The sequence below is a fragment of the Podarcis vaucheri genome, assembly GCF_965113315.1.
Source record: "Podarcis vaucheri genome assembly, chromosome: 6".
Taxonomy (NCBI): Eukaryota; Metazoa; Chordata; class Lepidosauria; order Squamata; family Lacertidae; genus Podarcis; species Podarcis vaucheri.
In genome coordinates this window covers 50,893,612-50,919,580 of record NC_138764.1, presented here as the reverse complement: position 1 = coordinate 50,919,580, position 25,969 = coordinate 50,893,612, and the positions used below count along the sequence as shown (strand labels likewise).

At 42.1% G+C, this 25,969-nt stretch overlaps 1 protein-coding gene and 1 long non-coding RNA gene across 2 annotated transcripts in view; one reads left to right on the top strand and one right to left on the bottom strand.

The window, feature by feature from the left end:
* The window catches only part of FAF1 (Fas associated factor 1), a 169,589-nt gene extending 158,789 nt beyond the window's left edge, over nt 1–10,800 (bottom strand). The window contains exon 1 of the mRNA XM_082226741.1: nt 10,450–10,800. Within this exon, the coding sequence (XP_082082867.1) occupies nt 10,450–10,494 (45 nt within the window). The 5' untranslated portion in view covers nt 10,495–10,800. The remainder of the gene's footprint in view (nt 1–10,449) is intronic.
* Nucleotides 10,801–10,978: 178 nt separating this feature from the next.
* Nucleotides 10,979–25,647, top strand: LOC309534578. The gene is made up of 3 exons (XR_014220795.1): nt 10,979–11,363; nt 14,105–14,162; nt 25,012–25,647. It is a non-coding gene; the product is annotated as an uncharacterized lncRNA (long non-coding RNA).
* Nucleotides 25,648–25,969: the final 322 nt, after the last annotated feature.

The following is a 25,969-nucleotide window of genomic DNA, read 5'->3' as shown; positions in this document are numbered from 1 at the left end:
ATCACTCTTAGGAAAACTATACTGAAAGAACCGGGCCTCCTGGATGGGAGAAGAGAAGAAGAAGAGAAGAAGAGTTTGGATTTGATATCCCGCTTTATCCACTACCCGAAGGAGTCTCAAAGCGGCTAACATTCTCCTTTCCCTTCCTCCCCCCCACAACAAACACTCTGTGAGGTGAGTGGGGCTGAGAGACTTCATAGAAGTGTGACTAGCCGAAGGTCACCCAGTAGCTGCATGTGGAGGAGCGGGGAAGCGAACCCAGTTCACCAGATTACGAGTGATCTTAACCACTACACCACACCACACACAGAGGACATAGGATTAAGTTTTCTTCAACATTTTCCCATGTTTCCTCTGACTTGTTATGTGCCTTTATGAAGCCCATAAAGCATAATTAACTGGGTCACTCTCCTTATTTGAAAGAAAAACATGGGAAGAAAATTTCAAGCTACACTGACAGAGCAATTATATCAGGCTTCCTCAACCTCGGCCCTCCAGATGTTTTGAGACTAACAATTCCCAGCATCCTGACCACTGGTCCTGCTAGCTAGGGATCATGGGAGTGGTAGGCCAAATACCTCTGGAGGGCCAAGGTTGAGAAAACCTGAATTATATGAGTGCTTACTAAGAAGTTAAGTTCCACTGTATTCAGTGGGACTTTCTCTCATGTATGTGTGCACAGGATTAAAGCCTGAATATAGTTAGAAGCAAAAGGCGATCATTGCACCTGCTCCTGTAGTATTTGAAAATGCATTATATTTTTTAAAAAAAGCTCTTTCCAGCAACAACTTGCATTTCTTCTACTGAATAGCATTCAGAAGTGTGTTGGCAAAGAAACAGATGTTCATTACCCTTCAGTCGCTCTTCATTAACAACGAATCTTCATAAAACCGTATTTAAGAGTGCCGCTTATACTTGGTATTTATATTGCCGTTTGCAATGGAATTCTCATAACTCCCAACTGCAACTTTTCCATTAGAAAATAAGAAGCAGAAGCTGATTAAATAAAAACCAAGCACCATGCTGAACTGATGCTCTCCATATGCACATCCTCTTTGTAAGAGCAAGGGAAAATATTTTATAAAGAAGCAGAATTGCTTTGAATTAGTGTCTGTTATTCAGGGGGCACTCTTAAATGTATTCAAACCAGTTGCTTCATTACAAAGAATCCTACAGCTATACCTCTGAAAGCTTCTATTTGAGGCTGTGTTCGCACTACTATTTCATCAGAAATTTGCTCTTTGAGATGCTGCTACAATCATAACAGATCTTTACCAGTGCAAAATTCAATAGGAAAGTTCAAGCATCAGCTCTAGATGTCAAAAAAAGGAACACATCAAGACAGTGTAGAGCAGCCCTTCAGAGTGTCAGGAGCAAGAGCAGAGCAACCTACCTGTGGTATTTGGGGACTGAGGGCAGTAGCTGAAGTTTCCATGCCATTAAACCTTCTCAGTGGGCAATAAATACATCTCTGTGATGGAGTGAGGCTAACAGAACAATCCTAAGTGAAGGAAGCTATTGGAATGAACACCAATTTAAATTAAGCTGGCATAAAATACCCCTATTTCAAAGTGGGTTCAGCAGCAGTGCTGCTACCTCCAGCTGAGCTAACCCAAGTCTAACAGAGGGGAAACAAGCCTTTAAAATAGAGTTTGACTTATACCACCCTGAGTTCCAATAGGTTGCCAGGCATAGCTGTCAACTTTCTCCTTTTCTTGCGAGGAATCCTATTCGGAATAAGGGAATTTCCCTTTTAAAAAGGGAAACATTAACAGCTATGTTGCCAGGTCACAAGACTGAGTTAAAAGATGTCTCCCCTTACTCTGTCCTGCCATGCCACACCCCTTTTTGAGGAGTTCCACCAGTTTAAGACCCCCTGGCTGAGCCAGTATAACCCAGCTCAAGCACACTGAGTGACTTAATATTGGCATATCCCTGGCTGAGCTGGGCAGTCACTCCAGCTCAGCCCAAACTCACTCCTTTGTGCATATCTGGGGTCTGGACTGCACTATAATATTACTCTTCCTCCAATATGCAGGGGACCTAAGCACCTTAGGTGAGATAATCAAATCTTGCCCTTCCCGTTTTAGACTGAAAGCACTTTTCTTTATAACACTGTATTCCTAATGTGTTGTCTTGTTTCTGTTGAAAGCATGGAAGAGGGTACAGCTACCAGAGTACAGTAGTAAGGAATTAATAAGGAATATTATTTAGGTAAATATATGAAACGAATGCTGATATTGTATGTAATGGATCAATGCAAAATTTATTTTTCTTTTAAAATAAAAATGAATAAAAAGAACATTTTTTAAAAAAAGTTTGAAATACTGCATTAAGTGATTTTTGGTGTTTTGACATCCCACTTAACCTGGGCAATGTAGAGAAAGAGGACTGGAGTCAGCTTTTCATTCAACCTGGTCTTCCTATAGCATATAGTATCTGATTAGTGATTAATTCTTAATGAATGATTTAAGGGAGCAATACTCCCCATAAATGGAAGGGGCTGGAGAAATGGGTTCTTTTCAAGCACAGGGCCCTTACTTAACATATTAATATTTTTTAAAGTAGATTCGGCCACTTTCTCAGCAACCTATACTCATATCGTGTAGCACAATAACGTCGCCTAAAATTTGTCACATGAAATATAGGCAGAACTGAAGCAAGCATAATCTGGTTTACAGGAATACTCTCCAGTCCTATTTGGGTGACAGAAATGCCACCAAGTTAGCACTGTCATTCCGCTATCGGTTTGGAAGGAAAATTTCAAAGGTTGTGATGTATCATGAGAAGACAACCAAAGTGCCTCTTACTAGATGTGAAGATATGACACATAATACAAGGTGCTGTTGCAGCGGGCAGCATTCTTTTCACAACAATAACAATTCATCAACTGCTCCTGCAGAGTCATTAAATCCCATACAAAGGAAAGGGAACCCCTACATTCCTAAAGTCACAGCTAATTGTGTCAACACAGTCAAGAAATAATGATAATAAAAGGGGAGAAGGAAGCTTCCAGGTAAACTTCTGCTTTGGTCAACTATTTGCCCTAAATACCTATCTTTGCACTGGTTTTAGGAGAGTAGCTGCGGTAATCTGTTGCCAGAAACAAACAATTCTTTTCTCCTTAACAACACTGATTGTGGCATGAACCTCTGTAGACAAGCATCTACTACACGACATCACATGTGGTATGGGAACAGGCATACCATCACATTTACTGTAATTTAGCAAGGAAGCTTTAGGGCTCAGCCAGAAACAAAAGCTTTGTTCTCTCCCTGATTTTTGAGTTTACTGTATTCATACATGCATACAATATTGTTGGCTCTATGGCAGCCAGGTGTCTTATTTTACAGAGAACTGTCCTCTATTTGAAGGTGTCCTCTATTCAAAGGGCTGACTGGTCCTAATCTGGTTTAAAGATAAAGAACCATCAGGAAGCAGAGCAGGAGCCTTAAAGCTGCTCACCAAGAGTTAATAGACACCTAGAAAGCAGAAGAAACAGAGGCCATCTGATTGCAGTCTTCTGCACCATGATAAAATGTACTTCTGTGCAGGTATGCATTTCATGCTAATCCATGTCCTCTTTGAGGGGGCAATACATTTATTCCTTATTCTTTTTATTTTTGGGGGCGACGTGCAAATAGCCATCCTAGTTGGAGCTGTGCATGAAACATACACAACACACCATTGGGCACCATTTTTAATGTGGTGGTAGTGGCCTCTGAAACCCTGAAGAGCCTGAAACAAACAAATTTAAAGAACAGCCTTTGCCTCTAACTGCAACGAATGGGGACAAGAAAGAGGCCCTTTTCAGCAGGTGTGCCAAAGCTACAGAATTAATTCCCAACATGACATCTTCTAACTCCTTCCTTGGTGCACATGCATTGGCCATGCCCCATATGATATGTGACTGGGATCAATGTGAAGCTGGTTCTACACACAGGAATGCAAGCATGTAACCCTCTGCTCTCAGACTAATGGTGATCGTGTGTTGCCCAGAGAGCAGAGCTAATGCACACATCAGCATCTAAGTGGAGCTAGCCTATTCATGCATAAGAGCCCCATCACATGTTCATTCTGACCATCTAAAGACGAGAGCTACAGTTGGGGAAGGAGGCAATGCATAGTCAATTGATCTAAGGGGCCACTAGCCTTTGGGGGCCTGTGAGCACATTTCAGATTTTAGGGAAGTGGCCCATCCCCTCCACTGTGCCACTCCACTCCCAGGTAGACAGGAAATATGTACACATCTTTGGGTAAACAGTCAGATCCAGCAGAATGAAAATGGATCCTGTTCAAGGGGGGACCCCTCCCCCCCAAAATAATTTCAACTTAAAGCTTATAGTGGTACATATAACACAATTTTTAAAAAGCAAAAACAGATCTGGTGCTTGCCAACACCACAGAAAACAATGATCTAAGACAAGAATCATCAAATGGTTTTTACATAGGATGACAACAAAGCCACCAACATATCACAGAACACACTTGTGGACATAGGGCAGATATTCAAGTACCTGCTTTACTTCTTAAAGCAGCACACAGTTAAGCTATGGAACTCTGTACCACAGGAGGCAACAAAGGCCACCAACTTAGATGGCTTTAAAAGACAACTGGACAAATTTAAGGAGGAGAAAGCTATTGATGACTACTAGCCATGGGGGTTATGCTCTGCCTCCACACCTGGAGGCAGTAATGCTTCTGAATACCAATTGATGGAGACAACAGGAGTGGAGACTGCTCTTGTGCTCAGATCCTGCTTGAGGAGTTCTGGCTGGCCGCTATGGTTGGCCACTATGAGAACAGCATGGGCTACTGGGATGATCCAGCAGGCTTTACTTATGTCTGAAGTAGACCAATGTTCCTTTACATCAAGGGTGGGAAACCTCTGGGCCTATATATCCTGTCCTGCTCTTGAGAATCTCCATTGAACACGTGCCTCTCCCCAAGCGATAGCCCCTCTCTCCAAGGCAAGTTACAGCTGTCTCTGGGCCCTTCTCCACACACATCTTTGAATGCTTTTACAAAGCCAGAATGCGACCTTGAACTATAATGCCTCTTTCGTGCCTGGATGGCGTGTACAGAAGCCTCTGACTTTTGCATGGCTGGAATATAGCTTACCATACAAAGGTAAAAGTCACATCTCCTGTTTTGCCCACTTTTGCCTCTGGCCCCAAACACCACTTGCACAGAGCCCTTCAGAGGTAGCCCATAAGAGAACACGACATTAGAGCAGGCTAACTCCTGTTTTACAGTAACAATATTTTGGCAAGATTAAGTATTAGAGAAATTTTATTAGAGAAATACTAGAGAATTTAGTTCACACAGAAAATAAACTGCTGAGAGTTAGTGTTGTACTGTGACTGATAAAAAATGCCTTTTTTAAATTAAAAAAGTGCGGTTATTGTTTTTTTTAATGTGAGGTTCCACACAGCTGCAGTTCATCTAAGTTTACCCCAAGCGCTCCCCTACAAAAACTAGGACAAATAGTGAACCAGAAAAGCACTTGCAGTAACCAGGGAGAAGCAGAACCAGCCATTTGTTTAATCTCAGTTGAACCTCCTGACTTTCTACACCAAACTGCTAAATAGGCGTTTCTCAGCCTCTTACCATAATGCCATCCATCCTTGCTCCAGTTTAGTGTCAGAAACCATATATTCAGACTGCCATTGCCATGCCAAGGATGGTGACAATGTTGGCTTTCCTAGCATGCATCTCTTAGACCAAGCCAGACCTGTTCCCTCCAAATACACAAAGCTATAGGTGCAGCACATACTCAGAAAATGCCAGAAAAAGAGATTATAATGAAATACACCATTTACAAAGCTATGCTAAATAAAACAATACTGGATTATTAATCTACCTTAATTTTATCCAAGTCTTTGTTTTGCTAGTCCCTCTATAAAGCAGACACCCATGTCAAAGTGTCATTGAATTACAAATAATGTTTGGCACTCACTGTGAAAATGACTTGTTACTGATTTACTGTACCCTTTTGCAGGACTATCTCTTAATGGATCATTCCCCCACATCAAGAAAAGCAATGAAATTGAAAGAACATGGCAGTAAGTGGGAGGAAATCCACCTGTGTGTTTCATTTCCAACATGGCAGGTAGCCGAAAGGGGAATTACAAAGTACAGTATCTTGTACAATTTAAGCAGAAACACGGGGCACAGGATGATCTTGCAGTAACACATCTCCCAACTGGATAGCAACTGCAGCGAAGCTATTACATTGGTGGTCATTCCAACCTGCTGTTTAGATTAAATGGGTCATATGCTTAGGGACATGACTTGGGTGGCCAGCCCAATGCAAACCACACAATTGGGCAGAACCAGTGCTTTTTTCTGGGGGGACGGAGGGGGACACATACCCCTAAACATTTTGTGAATCTTTGTACTTTTGTCCATTTACTGTATTTTTCCCGATTTGACCTATAAAAATGTGATTTCCTTGAGTCAAAATGAGAGTACCCCTAAACATGTTTTTAGAAAAAAAAGCACTGGACAGAACCAAAACACGAGCAAACTAGGAATCTATGCCTGCTAGCCATAAGAAAGCTGGCCAAGATCCTACTTTTTCCAAGCTCCCTGATCTGCCAGTTACGGAGGTGAATTATTAAGTAGAAACCCTTTGGGAATCACATCTCTGACAAAAGCTAAATCCCATAGCAATCTTTAAAGATAAAGAACATGAACCAACCAAAGTAAACCACTTTTACATCCAACTGATGTCAGTGGAAGAGTTAAATATGTGTGTAAATCTCATTCATTAAAGTCAATGCAACAGAATGGGGTGGGGGAATGAAGTAGTATATTCAGAAATGTCTTATCAGATTTAGAATCTTGACAGTGCAATCCTAGGCATGCCTACTCCGCAGTAAGTCCCAATGAGTTCAATGTGACTTAGTCCCAAGTAGGTGAAAATAAAGTGCATGTAATCATATGGTAAAATTGTGATGTGTGCTGGATATTTATGAACAAATTGTTTAAGTTTTATTCAAAGTACAACTTTAAGTACTAGAGTCAGAGATGTAAGTTTCTGCACCCTAAAGTAACATTTGTCATGTTGCAAATAGGCAAAAAGAAAATGTTGAAAGTACAAACCATTAGTATTATAGCAACGTTCTATTATTTGAGCTTAGAAATAGTTCATAGACAGTTGTTATCCAGAAACAGAAGAAAATCATGTTTTAGAGGACAAGTGTAGAATTCATGTCTGTATACTGCAATTAGAATAATTTCACTGTTAATTCAGAAAAAAGCAAATATTTGGCAATTTTAAAAAATCGTATTAGCTGTACACTGGTGGGGAAAGACACTTCCACACTTGAACTATTAGAGGTCTATGCATAGCTGAGATAGTATAGTATATATATTTAAAGAATTATCCTACTAATAAGACCTATTGTAGTACAATAAATACTAACAAGACAATCTGCTATTATCAGGCAGAGCCTATTACACACTTACCTTGGAGTAACTCCCATTGAACTCAATGGGGGTTTACTTATGAGTAGACATGTATAGGTTTGCACTGTGAAAACAGCTGTTTAAACAAAGGACATGAAACAGAAACAGCAAGAAAGCATTTTGATTGTCCCCCTATTTACAAATGAGTGCTGTAGAAGCCACATCATTAACTCAGCACATTCTTTGTTCAGTCAACAAGAGATATGAGAATCCTGAGGGGTTTTTTTAAATAATGCGTGACAAAAAAGTCACGTGTTAACCCTAGAAGCTGTAGAACCAAAACACTCAAATCCAAATTTAAATATGTACAAACATAGTAATCCATCTAAAAACACATATTAAAATAATACCGAAAGAATAAGATCAAACCCTGATGTGGTCAACTTGCAAAGTAGTGTACCAGCACCTGGAAGACCTAGATTCACATCCCACTTTAGGTCACTTACAGACCTCAGATACAAATTCTACTGAATTAAATGGGAATTATTCCTAGGTACTTATGCATAGGGTGATTGAAGAAGGCTTCAGTCCTAGTTACACATACTTGGAAGTCAATGGAGTTTACACCTATGTAAGGGTTATTATGAGTAAAGTGCAGGTGACCTTGGAGAAGTCATTAATCCTTACCTTTGCAATTGGTAAAAATGAGAATGATTACCTAGTAAGTCCTGAGAACTAGTAAACTATATCTGCAACAATATTACACAAAACAGTGATTTAAAGGATTAATAAAGCCTAAAATGACTAAATCATTATGAAACAACCCTATATGATAAATTGTTATTAAATTATGGACCTCAGAAAGTTATAAACCTACAGAACTATAATTAAGGCAATTCTGAGTTCATCATTGTTGTTCTTAAATCACATTTAAATACCTGACAAAATTAGAGCTGCAGCAGGGGAAAGAAGCTTTAAACTTCCTACACTAGCTTGGGATACATTAGTTAAACCCTGATCCAAAAATACAATGTACTGTATATGTGGAGGAGGATTGCAGCTTGCCAAACAATGCCACATTTTTGCCAGCTCAAAGACTAAGATTAAATATAGGTAGATTTTACTGTCTATTTATAAGGTGTCTGTCTTTACAGCTGTCAACACATTTATTCAGAGTATTTAATTCCTTGCAGACATTCTCTGCAATTGTAGAACATCTCTACAAGCAGACATGAAAATGCATTTTAATTAAATATAATAAAAGTTTAAAATACAGTAAATGTGGACTTCAATCAAAAGCTCAGAACCAAGTTGGTACAACAAGATCAGAACTTCCCTGCTCAGGTAGAACAGGCAATAATATCAACAAGCTCAGTGAATTTCTGAAAATTTCCAAACATAATTAACAACTTTCTGATCCTTTAGAATGAGATCTTAACAGTACATTTTAATGTGTTGTAAATATTAAAACTGACCTCAAATATTATTAGTGCTATAAACAAGTAAGTTTTCTATTAATGTAATAATGGTTTCTTAAGATCCAACAAAAAAGCAATTTCCATTGAGTTTTCATTAAAATGTTGAAGTATACATATCTGTCTAGCCATCGTAAGTTGACTTCTGTTCCTAATTAGCCGAATTCACTGCAGGTTCACTTTGAAGTGAGTTCCATGGGACTTATGTACAAAAAGTAAGGGTGCCCAGAACAGCAGCCTTGCATACATACTTATGTGTAACTTATTTCACTCATGTTCTTTAAAAGTCTCACTGATTATAATCATGCTAATGAGTTTGTTTGGAACTAGGATGTCAATCATAAAATTCTACGTTCATTTTACAGTTTATATTTTTGACATTGTTAAGTGATATGTAGTATTAATACTAAACATGTACCCATTCAACTTTCTATGAAAAAAGAAAATTAAATATACCTTAATTATTGTTTTTAAAAGCATGCATTCATATGCAGAAAGGCAGAAGTGAACATATTTTTTAGAAAATTATTAAAGGTACACTTTTAGTAAGATACTGGGTTTTAGCCTTAACCTAGAAATAAAGATAAGTCCCTAGAACTATGAGTACTATGTATATCTTTAAATGTTATGCAGATACATACACACTATACATACATAAGATCCCAGTAGCTATGAACAAGCATGGTACAAGAGAGCACTGCTTTTTCCTAATTATACTTTTGAAATATGTACAACAAAGTACATATTTCAGATTTGGATTGTATCCTATTTGGACTCAGAACAAGTTCATGTTAGGAAATTTCCTCAGACAGGAAGTTGGTAAGGAAACTGCCTTATTAACTTAAATTATAATGGAAGAATATCAAAAAATCACAAAAAATACACACCATGGATGAAGTGAAGCTCTTACAGAAGTACTACGTATCTCTTTGAAACTGGATGTTTTGAAAATCAATTTTAGTGGAAAGGGAATCAGTGGATTTTCTCATTCCAGATGTCTTTTCCACCCCTACTCCCTTCTTTAACATCTTTCCTCTCATATCCATGAGTGAAACAGGTATGGGCCCCTGGAATGTTGGCAAGCCCCTTATAATGAAAGCATCTTAGTCCCTGCCCCTTGCAATTTATTATTAAAAGCTCACAGGAATGGTCAGAATGAATCGGTGAGATGAGGATACAAACCTAAAAAAAAACCAAAGACAAAACAAAGACATATGCATATTATCTGAGGTGGTTTTTTTCTTTGTGAAGCACAGAGATAAATGCCTTGTTTATAAGTGGAGGAGCTTTTTTCGTCTTATTTATTCCCCTTGAATACCGAAAACTGGATACAATGGACAAACAGCCTCCAGAGTGTTGTTGTTGTTCCTTGTTACCCCACTGCTGTTTTGAGAGCAGGACTCACGTTTCCAGAGCGAAAATCTCCCCACAAAAGCACAGAAAGCAGAGAAACGGGGAGAAAAGGAACCATTTTTAAAATAATAATAATAATAATAAAAAGAGGGAGAAAGATTATGATCAAAATATGGCAGTGGTGGATGTGGTGGAATTTGAAATTTACCTGAAAATCAGCCAGTATCATTTCTCTATCCATGTTGGACGCCATTGCAGCCGGTAGTGTCCCCTCCTCCTATCTGAACTGTGCACCTGCAGGTTGCTGCTGGCGAGAACCGGGCTCCAGGGAGTTGGGGCTGGGGCGGGGGGTGGGGGGGCGAGAGAGAAAGGGAGGCTAAGAGCTCATCTAAAACTCCAAACTCAGCCAAACCCCTCGGAGCCTCTCCCCAAATATCTCCCCTCTCCCAAAATCCACTGTCCCGGCTACTGGGGAGCTCGGGGAAGAAGGACTCCGGACCTGAAGGGTGCAAGGCAGCAGTCAGCCCTGCCTTTAAAGAAGGAGAGGAGACTCCGGAGCAGCTTCCTCCCTGCCTTGCAAGCGGCTGTCGCACATTTTGCCTGTCATTGAGGTCGCAAAGAGACGCTTTCCGGCCGCCACGTGACTCGTCCTTCTGTCAAATGCTCGCAAGTGGCCGGGCCGGGCCGGGAGGGGGCGGGGAGGCCGGGAACGGGTTGTGTAAGGAGCGGCAGAATGAGCCTTGCAAGGAGCAGCAGGGCAGATTGCACCGGGGGCGCCCCGAGGAGCTGGCCTAAAATGGTGCAGGGAAAGAAAGGAAAGGCTGGCGCGGGCGGGCGGGTTTCTCCCTCCGCTGCCTCTTCCTCCTGCTTCCTTGCAGAAGGGAAGGGGGCGGCGGAGGAGCTGCAAAGGTGGGCTCGACAAAGAGCTGCTGCTGGTGGAACTGCAGGCGCAGGAGAGGAGGGCTTTCAGAGGCGCTGTCGTAAATTCACGTGCTCTGTGTCCTGTGCCACGGGGTTACTGTAGTGTAGGCCTCTTCCAGCAGAGAGAACGACGGAGACTCTATATCCGGAAATGCAAGAGAAACTCCCAACAACTCAAGCATATGTGCGAGTTTCTAGGAAGTAAGTAAAGGCTGCAATCCTGATCCCAAGGAGCACCGTCACTCCAGAAGTTAGTAGGACTTCTAAGTAAAATTCAGTGGGGATTATTTCCAAGTAGGAAAGGTTGCAGCTTTGGGGAACGAGGGGGCGTTTGATTCTTTTTGCTAAATGTGTAGAGAGCGCTTTATAGATTGTGGCTCTCAAGGTGGCTTCAGAGGCCACGTCTTAAGTAGAAGGTGTAAGGATTGGCACTTCTTTTTGATACAGAGTTTCTGTGCCTAGCCTGCATGGTAGACATGAATTCCGTAGGTCATGCTTTTCCCTGGCAATGCAAGCTGATGGGAACTTTACCTGTTGAATTTTTGCATGTTGCGTAGCTTACGAAGGAGCAACAGCCCGTTCCTGAAAAAAGGTGGCAACTCAAGGTGAACATGTGTGAATTTAGCTGTACCAATCACTACCAAACATCTAGCCACACCAATCTCTTGGTGTCTTCCAACAGGGGTGGATAACCACACCCATCTGTATCTTATGGATGGATCAACATGTATTGCATATTATTGAATGAGTGTCAGATCTAAATTAATATTGAGACATCCACGGGATTACCTGCAGTGACTGTAAAGCACTAACACAAACTGCAGTGAAAAGGCAGTCATTCTCATAAAGTGGCTGTATCTAGAATTTATATATATATTTTTCTACTTCCAGCACTGTTTTTCTGGCTGGAACCAGAGTTAAAGAAGATACAACATCTTAAGTTTTGATCTGGCTGAATCTGAGGCCCTTCATGAGAGCCAGTGTGGTGTAGTGGTTAAGAGCGGTAGTCACGTAATCTGGGTAACCGGGTTCGCGTCTCCGCTCCTCCACATGCAGCTGCTGGGTGACCTTGGGCCAGTCACACTTCTGTGAAGTCTCTCAGCCCCACTCACCTCACAGAGTGTTTGTTGTGGGGGAGGAAGGGAAAGGAGAATGTTAGCCGCTTTGAGACTCCTGAAGGGGAGTGAAAGGCGGGATATCAAATCCAAACTCTTCTTCTTCTTCTTCTTCTTCATGTGTCCCTTCCACACAAGGTCTGGAAGGCTGCAACATAAGAACAGGCCTTTTCAGTGGTGGCTCTCCACTTGTGGAATGCTCTCCCCAACAATTGCCAGACATCAGTGCTTTTTTCTGGGGACATGCATGCCCCTAAACATTTTGTGAATCTTAAGTTTCACTTAGGAAAATGAGAGTACCCCTAAACATTTTTTGGGGGGGGAGGGAGCACTGTCTGGCACCATCATTAGGTACCAGGCAAAAACATACCTTTTTCATCAGGCCTTTGGCTTTTATTTATCTGTGGCATTTTTGCATAGGTGCTTTGTTTTTATCTAGCTTTTTAAAAATAAAATTGTCTTTCCAATTTTCTAAACTGCTGCTTTTAATGTGTGTGTGTGTTTTGCTTAAAATATTGTAAATTGCTTTGATTTGCTATGGCAGGACACTAAAAATAAATGACTACTAAATTCCTGATATTCCCCAATTCAGGAGTGTGCCTTGGGTCGTTACAGTATTTGTTTTTTGATAGCTACACTAAAGACTACTACTGTGACAGTTCTCAAGGTGACTCAATATAACCTAGCTTTAAGTTAGACTTTAATAGTGGTGACTGAAAAAGGAGGAACAATGAAGTACTTAATCTGAACCAAGCTCACAACCTATTTTCAGTACCAGATCTCATGTCTCGAATGTATAAAGGAATGTATAAAGTGCCTTGGTGTGCATTGTGCTACTAATACCAGTACCCAGACATAGAAATTATAGGCAGGTTTAGTCAGAGTTAAGTCACACTGATGCTTGGAGCCATAGGCCCACTGCACTACAGTGGTTCTGGGGCAATTTAGTTGCAAAAATCAAAACCTGTTGATTCTGTGATGCTTACTTTTACCTAAGTGTGCTAACATAGCTTTGCACTGCAGTCCTAAATAATGTGGAAGTAGATTTCTTTGATATATTTAAGTTTAAACAATTGTGGATTTCATTAATTTATTGTGCCCAAAGTCTTCCTAATATTCCTGATATGGATTCCTGTCAAGGCTCTTGTCCCACTGTTGAATGCTAAGATGCATAGAGTCATTGACACAGTCACTCCTGATTGCCCTCAGTGTTGCTGTAGAGAGCACATAGAGTGCCTTGGTATTCTAGTGACCTGCATGTGATGAAAGAGGAGCGTTGGTGGGTAGAGCACAAGTGGCATAAGACTCAGTCTGAATCTGACTGGAAACAGATGGGACTACACCATCATGCCTACTTCAGAGTTTACTTCTCCCATCAGTACATCTGCAAGTAGCCATCCAGCAGAGCTTTTCCAAGTGGTGAATTTTGCTAGTTTGCCTCACTGAAAAAGTGGGACATATGTGCATGAGTATGCCAGTTTATACACTAATTCAGATTATACTACCCATTTTCCAATTGTTGCTCCTTTAATTTCATTGCTAAACAACAGCTCACCTTTTGGATGGTGATGAAAGCATCTTATTATTTCACATCTATTTCCTGACAGCTTTCAGTGAGACCTGGATTTACCTGCCTAGCGAGCTGAACCTGTCAAACATAACAAAGTCACAGTCTCCATGTTTTGTTTACATGGTTATTATATTCATGTATGCACTGTTAAGATATAACTAGGATTAAGCAAAGAGTTACTAGAGCAAACAGGAAAATCTTTGTGCTTGGTTTGCTTGACATCTAAATAACGTATCTCTTTCTGATAATTTATCTAGACATTTGGAGTCCTGGGGGAAGAAGCAAATATGAGATATCAGATGCACACACTTTCCTGTGAGTAAGACAGGCTTGGGCACAAACACACTTTTCTGGGATCACATCCTATTGAACTCAATGGGATTTGCTTCTGTGTAAGATTGCAGTGCCATGGGAAGGGTCATATTTCAGTGAAGGAGTACATACTTTTTGAGTTAGTTATTAAATTTATATCCTGCCTTTCCTCTCAAAGGAGTCCAGGGCAGCAAACATCAGTGTAAAAACAATATAATTAAAAATAAAACAGCAACATGTTTTTTTTAAAAAACCTTTTAACAGTCACATACTTTCACAGCAATAGTTTCAAGGCCGCCAGAAACAGAAACTTTCAGCCATCAAATGCTAGGGAAAACAGGAATGTTTTCAAATTCCTCCTGAAAGTTAATGAAGGGGGACAGCCACACCTCACTAGGGAGGGCATTCCAGAAATAGAGAACCACCACTGAGAAGGCCCTGTCACAGGGCAACACCAACTGGGCAACACCCAGTAGCAGCAGCGCCAATAGGGCCTTGCGTGCAAAAGGTCCCACATAGCTGTCAACGTTTCCCTTTTTTAAAGGGAAATTCCCTTATTCTGAATAGGATTCCTCGCAAGAAAAGGGAAAAGTTGACAGCTATGTCCCACATTCAATCCCCAGAATCCTCAGGTAGGGCTGGGAGAGATCCCTCTCTGAAACCCTGGAGAACCATTGCCAATCAGCACAGACAATATTGTGCTAGATGGACCAATTGTCCAATGCAATATAAGGCATTTTCCTATGTTCCACTGTAATTTATCTTCCTGCTCTGCTTCAGAGTGCCACAGACATGAAGTCCAAGCATAGGGGCATCTTTCTTCTTCTTCTTCTTTGGCGATCATTCGTTGCCGAGTAAGATTGTCTTCCATAGACATGGTTTTAACAATGAGTCCGTAAGTGACTGTGGAGGCCAATTCTGGACCCACAAGTCCTTCCATAGTGGGGACATTGGTTTCTGGGCAGGAGTTGATCACAGTGTGGGTTTGCCAAGCATGCCTTCCTCTTAGGCATATATGTATAGGCACAGAGAGCAATAACGGGATCTCCCACTGCAGTATATGTTGCCCAGGTAAAGCAAGTAATTAGAACTTCCAGTTACAGAAAAATTCTGTAACTTTAGATTCACATTGAAGTGAACATTTCACCTGGTGTAATTTTTCATATCACTGTGGCAAAGTGATTAGAAAAGCCCTATGTGCTGTGACTTTTCCTGCTATGCTGCTATTAAAGATACAGAAATCCCCTCAGGGCCATGTTGAGGCAGTGAAAAATAATTCTACACGCAACTGAGTTATTTGCCACCCACTTGTGTGGAATTGCTTTATGCCAGCACAGCTACCTCCAGGAACCTGTGGTGCTCGAATGGTTATTCCCCACACAACTGGGCTGAATGACACAATAAGTGGCATACAAATATTATGGCCGCACCCCACAGAAGTATTTTCACAGCCTTTGTGGGGGTGGTGAAATGTTTGAATCATCTGTTTGGATCTACAAATAATTAAAGGTGAAATGTCAGTGGTAGAAATATACTGATTCATACCTTCAGCTGACATAATGATCTATGAATTTGTCTTAGATAAACAAAACTTATTTGTGGAGGAGGAAGACAAAAGGAGATGATGATGATGATGATGATGATGATGAAGATGAAGATAGGAATTGATAACAGAAAAACCTACCTCCTGGAACACTTAGGAACACCAGAAGTTCCCTTATACCAAAACATTGCTTCATTTAGTTCAGTACTGTCTCCACTCTCCAGAGTTTCAAACAGGTGAAATTGCCCATCCTATCTGGGTAAATGCCAGAGACTGAACCTAGGTTTTCTCCATGGCAAAGCAGATACTCTTATCACTGAACTAAGACTCTTCCTTTTAGTGGAACTCACTTAAAAAGATAGGTATGTTTGATGTGCCTGTTGCTCAAATAGTCTGTAGTGATCTTAATTAAGGACAACCCTACGCTCATTTTACCTAGGAGAAACACCCATTAAACTCAGTGGGGCTTACTTCAGAGTAGACATGTATAAGATTGTGCTATAAATAGCCTTGTTCTTAAATCTGTCAATAATGTGTCTATTAAACCTTCATTGGCTAGAGCAGTGTGACCCAACTTTTCTCCCAACTGGGCCACAAGAGTAGTTTGGCACAGAATCTGCAGGCTGCTCACTACCTTGTTGCACAAGGGGGAGCAAGGCCAAAATTTGATGCCCCCTCCCCTCAAACCACCTTCCCAAAACTGTCTAAGCAAAGTGCCAGGCTTTGGGAAGGAAGCACAAGGCTCTAGCAGGGTCCTAGAGCCCTGCCACCTAGTTCCCAAAGCTGAGAAAGCACAAACAGGGCTTTGGGAAGGAGGTGGAAGGACTCTGGGACCCTGTCAGAGCCCTCACACATCCTTCCCAAAGCCCAGCACCTCACTCACCCAGCTTTGGGAAGGCAGCATGGGGGGGGGGGCTTTCATATGTTACCAAGGGCCACCAAAAATGCCTCAGGGCTGCGTGTTGGACCACCCTGGGCAGGAGCATACCTTTCATTTCTCTTCTGTTCTCTGTCCTGCATCAACATAATTCACACAAGGTGGAACTAGCAGGAGAGATTCCATGTGCTTGTTAGCCTCACAATTGGAAAATGCTCTAAAGAGGTACTCTGCTACAGTAACCTAAGTTTTTCTTCTTGAAAAATTATTAATCTTTGGGTCTCCCATGTTTTTAAATAGGGGGGGGGGACTTATGTTAGGAAGCAGATGGAAACTCTGTACGCATATAACAAATCTGCTTCTATGGCTAGTACAGTATCATTAATCCTGTCTGCCTTGGTCAATCTTCTATGTAATCTATGGTGACACAAAAGCCCCCAAGGTAAAATAACAAACAGACACTAGCTGATTCCGACTGTTGCAGGAATGACAAAATGCTGCAAGAGGTTTAGATTTGTGTTTGGCATTTTAATGACTTCTTGATGCTTTTATCAAGAGATGTATACAAACCCATCCAGAATCCATATGCTTCCTGCTGAACAGCAGAGGCATATGACAGAGCTGAAAACTAAAAACAGAGAAGGCAATTCAAGGTTAACAGTGCAATCCTGTTCGTGGCTACTCAGAATTAAGTTCCACTGAGTTTAATAAAGCTTGCTCCAAAGTAAATGGGTACAAGATTAAACCAGTTATGTATACAGTATATGCTCAGCAATTTGTTTTCTCCACAAAAAAGGACCAGAACATAGGTTGGAGAATAAGAAGGTCCTTTAGGATCCAATTTTTTTAAAAAAAGGATAATTGAAGGACAGTGGTAATTCTTGATATAAGTTTCTGTTACAGGCTTTTGGTAACTTTTATTAGAACTGACAGATGATACAGCTCTTGCCCAGAGTCTTCTACATATTTGTAGTGCCCTCCATCAGGGTTTGGCTGTAAACACATTCCGTGATATGCACAACCTGTATCTTTGTGCCAAACAGGGTATATATACTTAGCTGCAAACAAGTCCACCCACACGTTATTACAAAGTGGCTATTTAAAACAAAAAAATTAAAAAAGTTGAGAAGCAAGTTTTGAGAGTTGGGTGAAAGCCATTCCATTCCTGTCAGCCTTTAAAATTGTTGCATTGTCAACAATGTTGCAATATCATCTACAGACATCAGCTGAGGTTGAGAATTAGTCATTTTCAGTTCCTACGGGCAACACTGAAAGAAAGCTTATAGCCATTCTAAGACATGAATGACTGAAATGGTTCCCAAATGCAAAGAATGAACTGAAATGAGGTGAATGCAAAATAGGTACCGTATTTTTTGCCCTATAGGGCGCACCAGCCCATAGGACGCACCTCGTTTTTTGGGGGGGGGGATGAATAAAAAAAATATATTTCAGCCCCCAGAACAGGCTGCTGCCCGCAAGCCTTGCGAGCCCGGCGTTAACTCCCGCCGGACTCGCAAGGCTTGCGGACACCTGCGCGAAGCACGGGGCACCCTCCGGAAGGCGCTTCGGGCTGCAGGCTGCTGCCCACAAGCCTTGCGAGCCCGCGGGAACTCCCGCTGGGCTTGCAAGGCTTGCAGTTAGCTTCCTGAAGCCTGGAGAGCGAGAGGGGTTGGTGCGCACCGACCCCCCTCGCTCTCCAGGCTTCAGCGAAAGCCTGCATTCGCCCCATAGGACGCACATACATTTCCCCTTCATTTTTGGAGGGGGGAAAGTGCGTCCTATAGGGCGAAAAATACGGTATATCATATGCAGTTTTATTTTATTGTGAATAGAAATGGAGTTCTTTTCCCTCTCATTCAATTCAAAATAATGATTTTCCAGAAAACAAAGGATAAATTATTATTTACCCTTCAGAATGAGTGTGTGTGAAGAGGGTGGTTTCATCGTAATTCTCATTATTCACTGCCAGTCCCTAACCTCTCACCCAGGGCTGACCAAAGTGTCTGAGATGGAACATTAAATACCCCACTCAAAGAGAAAAAAGAATTCAAGGTTCATAGTACCCAAGCCTAGCCATGTCCTGCAACCATCTCTCCCAAGAAGTTGTTGTGGTAAAGAAGAGGAAGAATAAGAAGAAAATTAATAATGATTATTTCCATAACATCCACATTACTCTGCTTAATGGCCTCATCCCACCCCTATGGTGTCATGATGAACCCCAGGACAAAACTGTAAACCAGAGACAGAAGCACCAGCCTTCTAGATGTTGTTGGACTACATCTCCCATCATCCCTGACCATTGGCCATGCTGCCTGGGGCTACTGGGAGTTGGAGTTCCACTAAAGGTGTAAAGGTAAAGGACTCCTGAATGGTTAAGTCCAGTCAAAGGCAACTATGGGGTTGCAGCGACCATCTCACTTTTCAGGCCAAGGGAGCCAACCTTTGTCTGCAGACAGCTTTCTGTGTCATGTGGCCAGTATGACTAAACCACTTCTGGCACAACGGAACACCGTGACGGAAGCCGGAGTGCACGGAAACCACGCTGGTATGCTTTTGAACTGTTAGCTTGGCAGAAGCTGGGACCGAGCAACAGGAGCTCACCCCGTTGCGTGGATTCAAACCACTAACCTTCCAATCAGCAAGCCCAAGAGGCTCAGTGGTTTAGTGCACAGTGCCACCCTTGTCCCTATCTACATCTAGATGGCTCCGTTGGTTAGAGCATGATACTGATAAAGCCAAGGTCATGGGCGCAATCCCTGTATGGATCCTCTAGGTCCCTTCCAACTCTGCATTTGTATGATTCTATGACCACATGTTCCCCACGACTACTGTATGTCTTCTGTGTAAGGCTCATATTATATGTGTGTTTTAGTACAATCCCTAGCTGCTAGGAATTGCCTACCAGAGCAAGGTGCTCAATAAATGTTTAGTAGTGTTTGCGGTGGTCAAAAGGTGAAGTCATGTCACTGAATAAACATTTATGTGTTAACAGCTTGAGCTGTGCACATTTCTTCAGAGGTAAGTCCCAATGAACTGACTGGCTTATTTCCAAGTAAACATGCAAAGGATTGGTCCGTCAGTAAGACTATAGACTTTTACTAGGAGGTAAGTTCACAGTGGAATGTCAGAAAGCTAAGAAATAATGTTTAGGATTGCACAGCAAGAAGAAAATTACTTCTTGTAGTTTTAATGCTGGTATTTGATACAGTGTGCATATACATATATGTGCACATATACATCCATGAACATATACATAAACATAAACATAAACATTACGTGTTATTACTTACAGCCCACCCTTCACCAAATAGTCCCAGGGCAGGTTACAAAAATGCCACATTTAAAATAAATGCAACACATTAAATCATAAAATAAAACTATAAAGTGACAAGATAACAAAAGCAAACTGCAGCATCGGATAGTAGTGCACAACAAGGCAGGAGATGAGAAGACATCCATGCAGCCAAAAAGTTGGGTAAAGAGGTGCATCTTCACCAATCATTGAAAAGCATACAGTGAAGGTGTAAGTTGCCACTCAGAGGAGAGGTCATTCTACAACCTGGGGGCTACCGGAGAGAAGGATCTCTTGAGCACCTCTGCTCCTCAAACCACAGATGGGGGTGGCAATACCAACACAGTAGCCCCTGCTGTTCTTAATACCTGATCAGGTTGGTGTGAGGGGCAGCATTATTTCAGATATTTGGGACCCAAGTCATTAGGGCTTTATATGCCAAAGTTAATACCCTGAATTGGATTTAGTAGCAAATTGGCAACTGGTGCAAAGCTTTCAAGGGCAGCATAATATGTATCCAGGCAGAGACATTCACCAACAGCTTTGCTGCTGCATTCTGCTCTTGCTGCAGCTTCCAAACTATCTTCAAGGGCAGCCCCACATAAAGTGATGGTAATGGTGCAATCTGTAAATTATCAGAACATGGATTACTGTGGCCAAGCTATCTCTACCCAGGAAGAGCCATAGACAGTGAACCAGCCAGAACTGGAAATAGGCACTGCTAGCCATGTAGGCCTCAGGTGATAATAAGTACACCCCTCACAAGCTTTGCACCTGTTTCTTCCACGGAGTGTAACCTCATCCAGAACTGGCTGTCTCCCAGACTTTAGAACCGGCAATGCATAGTGCCTTTGACTTGTCTAGATTCCGTTTCAATTTACAGTGTATTGGTCCACATTCAGCCTATTACCGCCTCTAGGCAATAGTTAAGCACCTGTACTGCCTCTCCTCATTCAGATGGTTTGGAGAGATAGAGCTGGATGTCATTAGCATACAGGTGGCAGCTTACTAAAAATTCCCATATGATATCTGTTAGTGGGTTCGTATAGACGTTAAAGAGTATGGAGGACAAGACTGAACCCTGGGAAACACCACAAGCTAGCTTTCAAGGCAGCAAGCAATGGTCCTTCATTGCTGCTTTCTGAAAATGGACTTGGAGGAATAATTATAACAGTGCCTCCCAGTTCCCAAACTCTGGAGCCACTTGATGATCAACAATATCAAAATCCATTTAGAGGTCAGAGGGAAGAAATCAGTTTGCACTTCCGTCTTCTGACAAAGTTCACCAAGGGAATTTCGGTGCCCTATCCTAGCTTAATCCACGTCCTCCAAGCATGCTGACAATTGGATCACCTTCCCCCTCAAGCAACTTGCCCCCAAAGTGGGTTTTGGTGACTGAGCAATAGCTGTTCAACATTTCTGGGTCCAGGGAGGTCTTATTGAGAAGAGAACACACCACCATCTCCTTAAGGGCCAATGGCTCCATAATGAAGCATTTACCATTCCCTAACCACAAAGCTTCAGCTAACTTCTCTAAGCCAAGAAAAGAACGGAGTCCATGTCAGCCTTCCTCGGCAAATAACACTGATTGGGTGGGAGCCAGGTTCTGCAATCATGAGGCTAGGGAGTTGACTTTGAGGGACAGTCAAAGAGGCAAGGGCAACGGTAATGCTTATTTTGACACAGATAATTGCCTGGACCAGTTAACTGAAGTTGACTGACAATCAAGTGACTCTGGGGCCCAGGTGATTCAGATCCTCTCCTAGAACATACCAGGTTGGAGGAAAAAGGTAAATGACCCTGAAGTCATTTGTTTTATCAAGACTTTTGACATCTTATTACAAGAAACCTGGGCTCACTATGGAATAAATTTGGAGGGATTCAATTTGTACTCCTTCCCAGCCCATAAATCCAACATCATGGGCCAATATAAAGCAGGACTAACCCTTCTTTGCACCCAGCAGCCTAATCTTGAAATCATTTCCCTCCAACCATGTGACAACATTACCCAGGCATTCTTATTAAGATCTTCAAACTTGGTTCAATTATAATCAATGTATATATACCCCCTTGCCCCAACCAGCAGACATCGATGGGCTATTGGAACTAACATCTGCTAATTGCAGCCAATTTCAATGCAAGAGTGGGTAAAGACAATTTTGAGCTTGCAAGAGAGCTGGGCTCCAACACTGAGGATCACCTGCCTGAGCTTCTCTCTGGCATACAACATTCCAAAGACACCCATATCAATGATGCCGGAGTTTGCCTTGCCAAGTTGTGTGTACGTTTCGACAGAGTGATCCTGAATGGTTCATTACCAGGTGACCAGCTTGGGGAGTTCACGTTCGTCTCCAGGAGAGGAAGTAGCATGATCAACTACATCTTAGGCTCCTCTGCACTGATAAACCAGGTTGAAACCTTTCAGGTGGGAGACTGCATCAAGAGCAATCACCTCCCTGTGGCGCTTTATCTCAGAGTATCTTTGGAACCAACAGCTTTTCACTATGCCTGCCAGCACACCTTGAAGGACAATTGTGCAATGAAGGCCATAAGCAGACTCTCCTATCCTGCTCCTAGCATTAAAGGAATTTACAATACACTTCTGAGACAACCTCCTCCAGTCAGCAAGGCTGTGCAGAGGGGCGATACATCAGCAACATCCCTACTCTGTTTGTCAGACCCAACACCAAGAACAATCCTGAATCACAGAGCAATGGAATCTTTGTGGATGACAACTCCCTGCTCCCATCTCACTGGCCTGGTGCTGCACTGAATACCTCCCCAGTTTATTCACCCAGGTGTCAGTAAAATATGCCAGGTTGGTCCCCTCATCTATGATCAAACTGTGGATGATTAATTACTTATTTTGGACCAACCTGGCTTTCAATAATAGCACCACCAGGAGAGCAGTGGTGTAGCGTGGGTTGTCAGCACCTGGGGCAAGGCAAGTAATTTGCGCCCCCTAACCCGTGGATTTGCGCCCCCTAACCCTAACCCCCAGATGTTGCGCCCAGTGCGGCCGGCACCCCCCACACTACGCCACTGGGGGAGAGGTTGATTGTGTGTATCTCCAAATTCTACTAGCTGGAGGGCAGACCATAAGGAGTGATAGTCTTCATGTAACTAATGTTCCTTCTCTGAACCACACTTCTTTGCCTTCCAATGCCATACGTCCTTCTCTCCATCACAATAGCAGCCCAGACACATCACACTCACCTCTGCTATTGTTTTCAGGGAAGCAACATCATAAAGAGATCAAAGAGCATGTAAGAGCACAGTTATAAGGCCATGACCACGTTGGATGGCGGAGGCTCATCCAACACACCTGATTCCTATAAGCTACATGGCATTCTTCTTATTCACCCTTCCTGCTATCTGCACAGCAACCAAGTGTCAGCCATCTCTGGCCATGCAGCAGTAACTCAGTCCACACTAGGAAATTAATTTATGTCAGCACAGAAACCCCAGAGTACACCATACCTTGTTTTCTCTCAGGTACTATTTCCCACACAGTAAAGTGCCAAATGAAGAGTGAGTTCCCATTTGTATCAGTCAGTGACTGCAAAACCCAATGATGTCTTAAATGTGTGGAAAGACTATTATGGAACATCTGCTTTTACTTTAGACTCAATAGAAGCAGTTCACATGTTCAGCTGTGATGTTATTGAGTAATATAGTTGCCTGTGTGAATAAGCCTTAAGAGTACATGAAGTTTATATGTGGGCATATTCCACATTGCTACAGGGAGTTGAACTACATTCAAAGTTGAAACAAAATGACGGTATTTTTATTCTAATGAGAACCAAACTTGAACCGTAATTGGAACCGTCTTATTGAACCTGAACTGGAGCTAAGACAAAAAAAAGAAAAGAAAAGAAAAAAGCTTTTGGATCACTAGTTAAGAGAAGTTCAGCATCTTTTTTTCAAATAAAATATGAAAAATGTTGCTAAAATCAAGGATAATGTTGTTTTGATTATAAAACACGACTACAAATAACTAATAGACCTCAGAGTGCTACCAGAGGTCTGCCCCACTATAATGAGAATTGAAAGAGATTAACCCACTAGAGTAAAGATGGGGAGGAGGAAGCGAAACTGGCGCAAGATGTACACCATATGTGATAGCATGCCTCAGGCACTCTCCCCAACAACACCACAACACTGAGAAAGAGGTGTAATGCTGTCTGATTCCAGGAAGATAGTGGCTCACCAGTTTTACTATACAAACCATTTCCTGTACACACAGCTTAGTTCAGGTATCATCTATCCCCAAATACTTTGCTAGCGAATCAAGAGGCAAAACCCACTGCTTCCCACTCCCACACCTTCCCAGCAACAACTCTCCTTAACCGCTCCCTAACAGTACGTTCAATTCTGATTATTACTATTATATTTTGCTTCACAGGAAAAATGTTGGTCTAAAAAAGTTTGTGCAACAAATTGACAGTATTTTCCCCTGGCTTATTTAGTCAAAACCTGGACCCAAAGCCTATAAAATGCACCTGAAACTAACGTTTGAAAGGGCAAATACAAATGCTAGTTTGGCGGTTTGAGCTTCCAGGTTTACGACCCAATCCCATGGCTCTTGCAGCACCCAACCAAGCACAATAAATTGGACATAACTACCTAAGGCCACACCAACCTTAGCACAACTGCTATCAGATGCAGGATAGGACACAATTATCATTGCACTAGCACTTTTGCTTGTGCCACTGTGCTGGTGGAACTGGCTGAGCCACAACACTGCATCAGCACAACAGCGTGGGCTGATATTACTGAGCCAACATTGTTCTCCTCTGTCAGATATAATACAGCAAGTGTAGAAAAGGAACACAATCGGGAGCAGGTTGCACAGTTGCACCAATAGGAATCAGGTTGGGTCATGTTCTATCCTAAGGAGGCCTCTTAGCTACTCTGAACTCATCTATATTTGCATGTCCAGCCTACATCATTTCAGTGGGATAATAAGCATAATGGAACTGCAACTGACAGTCAAGTTCAATTGACCTGACATAAGACGTCACTCATTGTAAGCCACACAATATGCTACTAGAAGAACAATTGTTTTGATTACCAATCATGGGGTGGAATCTGACACTTACAACCATACTTTCATTCATTCTTCTCTTTCCCCCTGTAGCCCCCTACACACCACCAAGAACTGTTCCAGGTGGTCCCCCAACCCTCAGAGCAAAATTTGAGTGCATGGAAGCAGGGATGACAACTGGAATAAAATATCTGGGGGGCAGGTAAGTCCCACCCTGAGTATTGATTACAATAGGTGGTACACACACCACCTGAATGTTGGTGCCAAAAAAAAATATTTTATTTGGGAAGGAGCAAAGGGACCTCAGCCCCTCAGAGTTGGCTCCTATGGTTACAGTGACTGATGTGGCTGGAGAGGATGTTTTGTTGCAGCTGGGGCAGATATGTTGATGCAGGTGGACCATGATGTTTATTCTTTCTGTGCTCCTCCCAGCGATCATTCCTCCCCTGGTCACTGCTGTGAATACACAACCAGACTGATGGCCTCCAGTTGTTGTGGCTGTCTACAATGTATTCCCACGCAGTAGGCTTCAAGTTGACAGCCTTTGTGTCATGTTTGGGCCTGGTGTCTGAAGCCAGTAGACTCCTTTGAAAGCAACTGAAACGCAAGTAGACTCTGTTGAAATCAATTATATTTACTGCTATGTGAATATAATAAGTACTGGAGTGTTAAGAATCTTGACTCACCTCTCAGGCCTTTGATTCACCCACCCTACCCATCTACCAATACAAAGACAACAAAAATTGGAATGTTGGCAGTTTTATTTGCAGCAAAAAAAAAAGTTTGTCCAGAACTCTCCAACTCTGTTTTGGTGCTGAGGTTCAGCTTTGGAGCATGTTAAATAACAATAAAGAAAATGTCTCTGAAAATATATTGAGTGTAACAATTACTGTCCAGCCTTATATATTAACTACTGGGTTTATTCCTACTGACACAAACTAGATGTGCTTTAGGCCTTGGGTCCCAAATGTGGTTCCTGTGGGCACTACAGGGTTCAGGGTTCTTGAGACTGGTGGCTTACAAGGACACTGCTATTTTCTTGTGTTTTCTT